This window comes from Salvelinus fontinalis, chromosome 34 (genome assembly GCF_029448725.1).
Source record: "Salvelinus fontinalis isolate EN_2023a chromosome 34, ASM2944872v1, whole genome shotgun sequence".
Classification (NCBI taxonomy): domain Eukaryota; kingdom Metazoa; phylum Chordata; class Actinopteri; order Salmoniformes; family Salmonidae; genus Salvelinus; species Salvelinus fontinalis.
This window is the reverse complement of record NC_074698.1, coordinates 17,583,831-17,593,470: the sequence shown is the minus strand read 5'-3', so window position 1 is coordinate 17,593,470 and position 9,640 is coordinate 17,583,831. Positions and strand designations below refer to the sequence as shown.

The 9,640-nt window shown below is 41.2% G+C and overlaps 1 protein-coding gene across 2 annotated transcripts; it reads left to right on the top strand.

Moving 5' to 3' along the window:
* The first annotated feature begins 800 nt into the window (after positions 1-800).
* On the top strand, positions 801-9,580 carry LOC129833358 (glutaryl-CoA dehydrogenase, mitochondrial-like). 2 transcript variants are annotated; one of them, XM_055897901.1, is made up of 12 exons: positions 801-908; positions 1,514-1,633; positions 1,762-1,794; positions 1,911-2,051; positions 2,234-2,296; positions 3,460-3,630; positions 3,737-3,866; positions 6,882-7,098; positions 7,219-7,322; positions 7,475-7,600; positions 7,759-7,919; positions 8,199-9,580. In XM_055897901.1, the coding sequence occupies exons 2-12, from the start codon at positions 1,531-1,533 to the stop codon at positions 8,270-8,272; spliced, it is 1,323 nt and encodes a 440-aa protein (XP_055753876.1). In that variant the 5' UTR covers positions 801-908; positions 1,514-1,530; the 3' UTR covers positions 8,273-9,580. The 2 variants fall into 2 exon arrangements, with proteins under 2 accessions (XP_055753876.1, XP_055753877.1); XM_055897902.1 differs by having other exon boundaries at positions 821-897.
* Positions 9,581-9,640: the final 60 nt, after the last annotated feature.

Below are 9,640 nucleotides of genomic sequence, written 5' to 3'. Positions count from 1 at the left end.
TTGTGCTGCTGCCATGTTGTGTTGCTGCCATGTTGTTGTCATGTTGTGTTTTTACCATGCTATATCCTTGTCTTCGGTCTCTCTTCATGTAGTGTTGTGTTGTCTCTCTTGTCGTGATGTGTGTTTTGTCCTAGATTTTTATTTAATTTATTTTACATTTTAATCCCAGCCCCGGTCCCGCAGGAGGCCTTTTGCCTTTTGGTAGGCCGTCATTGTAAATAAGAATGTGTTTTTTTATTTAAATATATATTTTTTAACTGACTTGCCTAGTTAAATAAAGGTTAAATAAAATAAATTCAAAATACATAAGTATATTTAAAACCAAATATTTTTAGACTTTTACTCCAGTTGTATTTTACTAGGTGACTCTCCCTTTTACTTCAGTCATTTTCTATTAGGGTATCTTTACTTTTACTCAAGTATGACAATTGGGTACTTTTTCCACCACTATCCCTACGTTCTGAAAATAGTTGTGAACATGAATGTGGTCAATAGATGAAAATAACTCTCTCATAGCCACGCCTTGAATCTACACGCCCCCGTCAATAAACCAATCAGAGCTTAGTCAAAAACTACGCTACAGCATGGAGAGACACTAGAAAGCAGCCATGGGGAGTGGTGAAAAGAGAGAAAAAAACGAGCAATGCTTTTGCACAAAAAAACATATATTTGAATTTCATAGTAATTTTCTTCCCACTATCATTTACATTTGGTTCCAGACATACCATTAACATTTTATTTCATACTAAATGTGGATCAAGGTCCATTTGCCACATTCAAAATGGCGACAGAACCTAACCATTCCTGACCTACTTTACGCAGGTGCCCGTGTTGAAGTCCTCTACCTTGTCAATTTGGAAAGGACTACGGAGGCCTGGGTCACGGATCTTCAGCACGGTAAATTACAGGTCAGTCTATGTATTGAAGTTAGCCAACATATTTGGGACATTGATGAAACAGGAAGTTTGTGCTCGTGTCAAGTAAATAAACTCGATACTATGCTTTTACAGCTTGATACTAGAGCAAGACTGACTTTCAAGCTAGTCTAGCTAACGTAAACCTTCTAATAGTATTAATTGATCTGCCTGCAGCAGATATTTTAACCTCAACTAACGTGGCCAACACACGGTGAGGTGTGTTAATAGCTGCCAAGTTTCAGTTGCCTCCAGATCGACATTTATCTAACTAGCTACCTAGCTAGCTACTGTATAAATAGTTGGGATCGCTACCTGCTAGTGCTAATGTTATCTTGTGTAACAACTTGTTTGCCAACCAACACATCTCTCTTTCAACATTCTCGAAACTAATCACGACTAATTTCTCCTCTCAAACTATCCAATGCAGCTACGTGAGTTCAATTTGCTAGTTGCTTTCTCCACCTGCTCTCTCAAATGACATGATTGTTAAAAGTTATAACCTATTATGTCTTTGAAATGACAACTATTTGAGTTTGTTGCATTGTTTTATGGATTATTTTCTTCTAAAACGTTTTTCTCCTTGTTTTCTCTCATAGAAATCTAGCTACCCCTCATGGCACTGAGAAGCGCTGTGTGCCGTCTGCTGGTCAACCCCCAGAGATGTGCCATCATTTCAGCATCAAGATCACAGGGATCAGCAGCGCCTGCACAAAAGGGTATAACGTTACTCAATAATGACCTTGCCATCATGAGAACACAATGGTAGCAGTTTTACAAAGCCATTCTTACAATCATCATGCCTCTATTTGTCAGGGGAAGTACTCAATCTGTGTCCTTTCCACAGATGCAGAGAAACCTAGTGAGAAGGCTAAAGCACGTATGTCGATATCAACTCCTTTCAGATCAATCATACATATATTGCTCTTTTATTATTTTTGGGGTCTGATGACTATTCAGTTGTGCTTCTCTGCTCCTTCTCTACTGAACCACCAGCCAAGGTTCAGTTTAACTGGCGGGATGGCCTGGAGCTGGAGGGTCAGCTGACTGAAGACGAGATCATGATCCGAGACTCGTTCCGTGATTACTGTCAGGACAAACTCATGCCCCGCATTCTGATGGCCAACAGAAACGAAGGTGGGTCTGACTTTTGAGACACCATCATTCAGGCAGGGCCCATTGAGCTATTCATGCCAATAACCTAGGAAGGAACCCTTAAGGATCAGTTTTGCCCTTTAAGTTGGAATGTCAATATTATGAATTTTGTCAGTTTTGCAAACCATGTCAACATATCATGCTGCCTGTTTTGTCTTTCTTAGTGTTCCATCGAGACATTGTGTCAGAGATGGGGGAGCTGGGTGTCCTGGGCCCAACCATTAAAGGTGAGTCAATACCTTTGCGATCTGGAGGGTGGCCTTGCTGATATCATGGACAGTAATGGTTTGAGAACATTCCAAGATTTGAAATACATACACATTACCAGGTAAATCATTTTTTTCTATATTTACAACTTAGGTCAGCTATGCTGGCCTATGGAGTCCCTTGGGAAACCCAACTACCGAACCTTCCAATTATGGGATTTATAAATAAATTATCTGGGCTCTCGAAAGGACTCATATCTATAATATATAAGCAACTTTTGGAAAGCTCATTCTGAGCTAGCTATTAAAACAGTTTGGTTCACAGATCTTGTTGAATCTGAACAACCCTTTAACTGGGAACAGAATATGGAGAGAGAAAAAATTATCCCGTAATCCAAACCATCAATTTATACATTTTTAAGTTTGTTCACAGACTGTATTTAACACCAAGGAAATGTTTTATGATGAAATTGGCCCCAACTCCATATGCTGTGGGAGTGCCTTGCTTCTGGGGCAAAGGTACAAGTGTGATGTGCATGAATGTAAATATTCAATGTTTGATGATAGCTCCTTGAATCTCTCAATCAATCAGAGATGATTATTGGCTCTTAGATGGTAATCACCTCACTCTCTCCCAATTCGCCAGTGGATACAGTTACTGTTAGAAGTTATAACATTAGAATTATCGACAGCGAGAATGAATGGTGCTACTCAAGGAACAATTGAGGCTTGGAAAAATATACTTGACTCTGTAAACTGGTGAGCGGGATGGGAAGGGGTGGGAAACGTGGTTGGCTGTTTTTTTTTATCACTTAAACTCTGTATTTCTTACAGTTTTCTTATTTTCACTTGAGTGACAGGCTACTGGTACATGTTTTATAAACGTATAATTTGAAATGGATAATTTACCTGTAAACTCACTGGGGATTATATCATTCTCTGAAAGCTTTCAACGAGGGATTTTGTTTTCTGTGAAATGGACTGGTCATTTTGATCACAAAATGTTAAAGGCTATTTGTTTTTCAGAATCAACTATATGTGTGATGCCAGAAGCATTTAAATATATATAATGTAAATTAGATAATTGGATGTAGATTCACTTAATTTCCTTTTAATGTAGGCCTACTGTTTGTTTGGAGGTTATTGCCTATGATGTGTTCTCTCACCCTCCACACTTTGACCAGGCTATGGCTGTGCTGGGACGAGTTATGTGGCCTACGGTTTGATCGCGAGGGAAGTGGAGAGGGTGGACAGCGGCTACCGCTCTGTCATGAGTGTGCAGTCCTCCTTGGTCATGCACCCTATCTACGCGTACGGTACCGAAGAGCAGAAGGAGAAGTGGCTGCCCAGGCTGGGTAAGGAGGAGGGGACATCCACATCCCTTAGGCCTCATCTTAAATGATGCACAATCCTGTTTATATCTGGGTGTATTTGTCCTGTAATGCGTCCTCTACCTCCCAGCTCGTGGAGAGATCCTGGGCTGTTTTGGGTTGACTGAGCCCAACCACGGCAGTGACCCCGGTGGCATGGAGACCCGGGCTAAGTTCAACCCCTCCAGCCGCACCTTCACTCTCACTGGCTCCAAGACCTGGTGAGTAGAACTGGGAGACTGTACTTCACTACATAGTAGTGACGGGGGAAGAAATCAATACAGTTACATGTCGCAATATTATTTTTGAAGATATATATACAGTGGGGAGAAGAAGTATTTGATACACTGCTGATTTTGCAGGTTTTCCTACTTACAAAGCATGTAGAGGTCTGTAATTGTTATCATAGGTACACTTCAACTGAGAGACGGAATCTAAAATCCAGAAAATCACATTGTATGATTTTTAAGTAATTAATTAGCATTTTATTGCATGACATAAGTATTTGATACATCAGAAAAGCAGAACTTAATATTTGGTACAGAAACCTTTGTTTGCAATTACAGAGATCATACGTTTCCTGTAATTCTTGACCAGGTTTGCACACACTGCAGCAGGGATTTTGGCCCACTCCTCCATACAGACCTTCTCCAGATCCTTCAGGTTTTGGGGCTGTCGCTGGGCAATACGGACTTTCAGCTCCCTCCAAAGATTTTCCATTGGGTTCAGGTCTGGAGACTGGCTAGGCCACTCCAGGACCTTGAGATGCTTCTTACGGAGCCACTCCTTAGTTGCCCTGGCTGTGTGTTTCGGGTCATTGTCATGCTGGAAGACCCAGCCACGACCCATCTTCAATGCTCTTACTGAGGGAAGGAGGTTGTTGGCCAAGATCTCGCGATACATGGCCCCATCCATCCTCCCCTCAATACGGTGCAGTCGTCCTGTCCCCTTTGCAGAAAAGCATCCCCAAAGAATGATGTTTCCACCTCCATGCTTCACGGTTGGGATGGTGTTCTTGGGGTTGAACTCATCCTTCTTCTTCCTCCAAACACGGCGAGTGGAGTTGAGACCAAAAAGCTCTATTTTTGTCTCATCAGACCACATGACCTTCTCCCATTCCTCCTCTGGATCATCCAGATGGTCATTGGCAAACTTCAGACAGGCCTGGACATGCGCTGGCTTGAGCAGGGGGACCTTGCGTGCGCTGCAGGATTTTAATCCATGACGGCGTAGTGTGTTACTAATGGTTTTCTTTGAGACTGTGGTCCCAGCTCTCTTCAGGTCATTGACCAGGTCCTGCCGTGTAGTTCTGGGCTGATCCCTCACCTTCCTCATGATCATTGATGCCCCACGAGGTGAGATCTTGCATGGAGCCCCAGACCGAGGGTGATTGACCGTCATCTTGAACTTCTTCCATTTTCTAATAATTGCGCCAACAGATGTTGCCTTCTCACCAAGCTGCTTGCCTATTGTCCTGTAGCCCATCCCAGCCTTGTGCAGGTCTACAATTTTATCCCTGATGTCCTTACACAGCTCTCTGGTCTTGGCCATTGTGGAGAGGTTGGAGTCTGTTTGATTGAGTGTGTGGACAGGTGTCTTTTATACAGGTAACGAGTTCAAACAGGTGCAGTTAATACAGGTAATGAGCGGAGAACAGGAGGGCTTCTTAAAGAAAAACTAACAGGTCTGTGAGAGCTGGAATTCTTACTGGTTGGTAGGTGATCAAATACTTATGTCATGCAATAAAATGCTAATTAATTACTTAAAAATCATACAATGTGATTTTCTGGATTTTTGTTTTAGATTCCGTCTCTCACAGTTGAAGTGTACCTATGATAAAAATTACAGACCTCTACATGCTTTGTAAGTAGGAAAACCTGCAAATTCGACAGTGTATCAAATACTTGTTCTCCCCACTGTATATATATATATATGTATAATTTTATTTGTATTATTTTTTTTGCCAAATAGTGCTAGTTGTCTGTACCTGCACCAAAACTCTGGTATTTTTCATCTTATAGATTGTTCTCCATCTTCTTTTTAAATAGTGAGCCAACATGTCTTCAGCACTTATTGACTGATCAAAACAAATTTTCTCATGCTCTCTTGTCTCTCTGTAGCAGACAAATAGTGAGCGATATGTTTGGAACATAAAATCGCAGTTTTGAATCACAATACATGAGAATTGCAATACATATCGTAACGGCACCTAAGGATCGTGCTAATAGCGTAGCGGGAGGTCCCTTGCAATTCCCAGCCCTACTACATAGTGAGGGAAACAGTTCATCACCCCATGAGCATGAGGACTTCAGGACTGACTGGACAGAGATGTGTGTAGCTGGATAGCAGGCATTAGGAGAACCTTGATGGTTTGATGTGATGTACTCAGGGTTTTGAGTTTGAGCCCATGCAAAGAACCTTGGAATTGCTTCCTATAAATAGCCAATGGATCATATAACAGAACAAACGCCTACAGACCACAAACATTGATGAAAGCTACCTTTGTCTCAACACCTTGGAATGCATTCCTCTACTGATTGAAAAGGCTACCTATTCATGAAACATCAAGAATAGGCTACTTCCAAAATTTCTGAAGAATAGGAATATGTGCTTTCTATTATACAGAAATCGTCATTAGAGTTTTTGTGTTCATAAGAGTATATTTATTTTTAAATGTATTTTTCAAATAATAAACCCAAGATCAAGTGGTTTAGCTCTTATCTAAATTGTAAACAACATTTCACTCTGTATACTAGTCCACAGGGTGGTGCTGTTCACAAATATATTCATGCTAGGTGCATGAATATTAGGTTCCCCTCAGTTCCCCTTTACTCTGGTTTCACAGAGTGTTATGATTCTGAACTGAGAGACGTCAGCAGTGACTGAACTGGACTTTGTGGTTGTATACTTAACCATTGAGTGCATTGGCCCTCACATTGCGTAAGCTTAACACTGAATAAATACATATTAATTGGTAACCTGGGCCTGTAGTTCATGTTTTATATATTTAATGTAACACTGTTTCCTCTGGGGAAATGCAGCTTCAACAACTTCAACCAAATGCTTAGTTTGACATTGAGTACGTGGTTCTGCTCAATTCTACCATCACGTCTTGTGAAACTTATGCATAACTGTCCTCATATAGCCCTAGAAACCAGGCTCACTCTGTAGCATACTGATAAAATAGCTTCTCCCTAAATTACAATGCCTTCCCTCATCTCCTTCACCTTCGTCAGGATCACCAACTCCCCTGTGGCGGACATCGCTGTGGTCTGGGCCAAGTGTGACGATGGGAAGGTGTGTGGCTTCATCCTGGAGCGCGGAATGAAGGGCTTCACCACACCCAAGATCGAGGGCAAGTTTTCCCTGAGGGCGTCTGCCACTGGCATGATCATCATGGACGAGGTGGAGGTTCCTGAGGAGAACCTGCTGCCCAAAGTCTCTGGCCTGGGGGTGAGTAGAGGCTAGGATACCACTGTCATGTACTGACTTTTATGTGGATGGCCAGACTTTCTTATAAGGCTGTTTTAATCTTGTTGGTATAAATGTTTTGTCTGTTCTCTTTGGCTCTAGGGTCCCTTTGGTTGCCTGAACAATGCCCGGTATGGCATCGCCTGGGGTTCACTAGGTGCTGCAGAATTCTGCTTCCACGCAGCTCGTCAGTACACACTAGACAGGTGAGGATTCTGCGGCTACTATTGGTATGAGATGTTGTTTTGGATGAGCAGGACCGAGCAAAAGTCTGTAGCTCTTGAATCTTATTTTGTTTTCTCAGCTTTTCTGAGTGAACTTAAGATGTTCTGCTACTCGTGATATTTGTTAATCTCAGAATCCAGTTCGGAGTACCCCTGGCCAGAAACCAGCTGATGCAGAAAAAGATGGCTGACATGTTGACAGAAATCACCATTGGTCTGCAGGCCTGTCTACAGCTGGGGAGACTCATCGACGCCAAAAAGTAAGAGGGAACTGGAAATGTGACATGATCGTCTTGTAGTGTGACACCACTTTTTAACAAAGAACTACACACCATAGGGGAAGTACAATTTCTGGTTGTTTCAGAATAGAACCTGAGGAGGAGACTTATCTCATATGTCTTCTTCTCTCCTCCCTCAGGGCAGCCCCTGAGATGATCTCTATGCTAAAGAGGAACAGCTGTGGGAAGTCCCTGGACATCGCCCGGCAGGCCAGAGACATGCTGGGAGGAAACGGCATCTCTGACGAGTACCACATCATCCGCCATGTTATGAACCTGGAGGCCGTCAACACATACGAAGGTGAGGAGAAAGAAGGCCATAACCAGGTCTAAGAGGATATGGATGTGTCATTGCTATGGATGTGGAAGCAAAACTGTTTTATCATGATATATTTCCTCACCAGTAGAGGTCAGTAATATGTCATTTAAAATAAATAAATAGGTCATATGGGAAAACCATTGCATTTTCCAAGAGTTTTTCCTCTTGAAACTATGTATCCTTATATATTTGCTCAACTTCAGCATCAGCACTATTTAACTGTTCCACATGGTTCCTTATATTGTTTTCTTTGTCTTCCAGGTACCCATGACATCCATGCCCTGATTCTGGGCAGAGCCATCACTGGACTGCAGTCTTTCACTGTTAATAACTAACTGCCTGCTGCTAGTGCTCAAACAGACCACTATCAGAAACCTCAAGTCAATCTGTTCCTTAAACAAAGGACAAGTAGTTCTACACTGCTTTGATGGCTTGTCTTCTACAGTAACGCTAATGTTTCCTTTCTCTGAGTTTGTAGAATATGGGCTGGTTTTCTGGACAAAGATTAAGCTTGGTCCTGGACTAAAAAGCATGCTGAATGGAGAAATTAGATTGAAATAGCTTTTTAGAACAGCACTAGGCTTAGTCTATGTCCGGGAAACCAGTCCTAAATCTTTATTTTATGCGAAAGACCAGGTCGGGTTTTAAAGGCAAGTCTATCATCGATCTCATGGACAATTCACGAGTGTAATTATTTCAATTTGAAAAACAAAGCTATTTTTCTACTCTGTCATAAAACCCTAGTACTTACTGGTTAGTTTGGACAATTTCTGACTACAATGTTTTTGTAATAGTTTCTATACGGTGGAAGGTAAGATGGTTCAGAATGAATCGCTTGTTTCCTCACAACATTTGTAATAAATGGTTGTTGGACAAACATTTTAAAATGAGGTCACGATCCATACGTATGTCCTGAGTTTTTAGAACTGTGATTTACATTTACATTTACGTCATTTAGCAGACGCTCTTATCCAGAGCGACTTACAGTAGTAGTGAGTGCATACATTTTTATACTAGTCCCCCGTGGGAATCGAACCCACAACCGTGGCGCTGCAAGTGCCATGCTCTACCAACTGAGCTACACGGGACTAATGACCAGTTATTGGTAATTGAATGCAAAATAAATGATACTGCATTTACTGTTAGTTTAAAAAAAAAAAAGTTAAATCAATTGAAGTTAAATTAAAACAGTTTAAATAATCATACCATTGCTTTTTTGTAATTGAATAGTTGTATTTGTGACTTACCATTTAGGCAGATCAGAGAGATTTGTATTTTGGGGTACAGGACAATGAATGCTGTTTGCACTTTATTAAGTTTGCTCCTCAGAACTCAACAGATCTAAATGTTATGCTTGGTTTGAATTGCAATGTCAAAGGTTAATTCAAGCTTTTCACAAATAACTCTTATTGCAGTACTTTAATGGCCATTGCAATTTCCTTTTGCTGGCAAAGTAATAGCGTTGTAGTAATGCTCACTATCTAATGCTAAATTAGTCTCTTGTTTATAAAGGAACAGGTGGTCCATTTAATCCAGAGTGGTTGGGGGATTTTTGGATTACTCATCCTTCATTTCGTGGTAGTGTTTTGAATGTTCCTATTTGAAGTAACATGGAGTGTTTTAATAAAGTGAATCAAAAAAGATGGGGGGTGGTATTCCATGAAAAGTGTATTTTGCTTCCCTTTGATATAGAAATTGTGCAC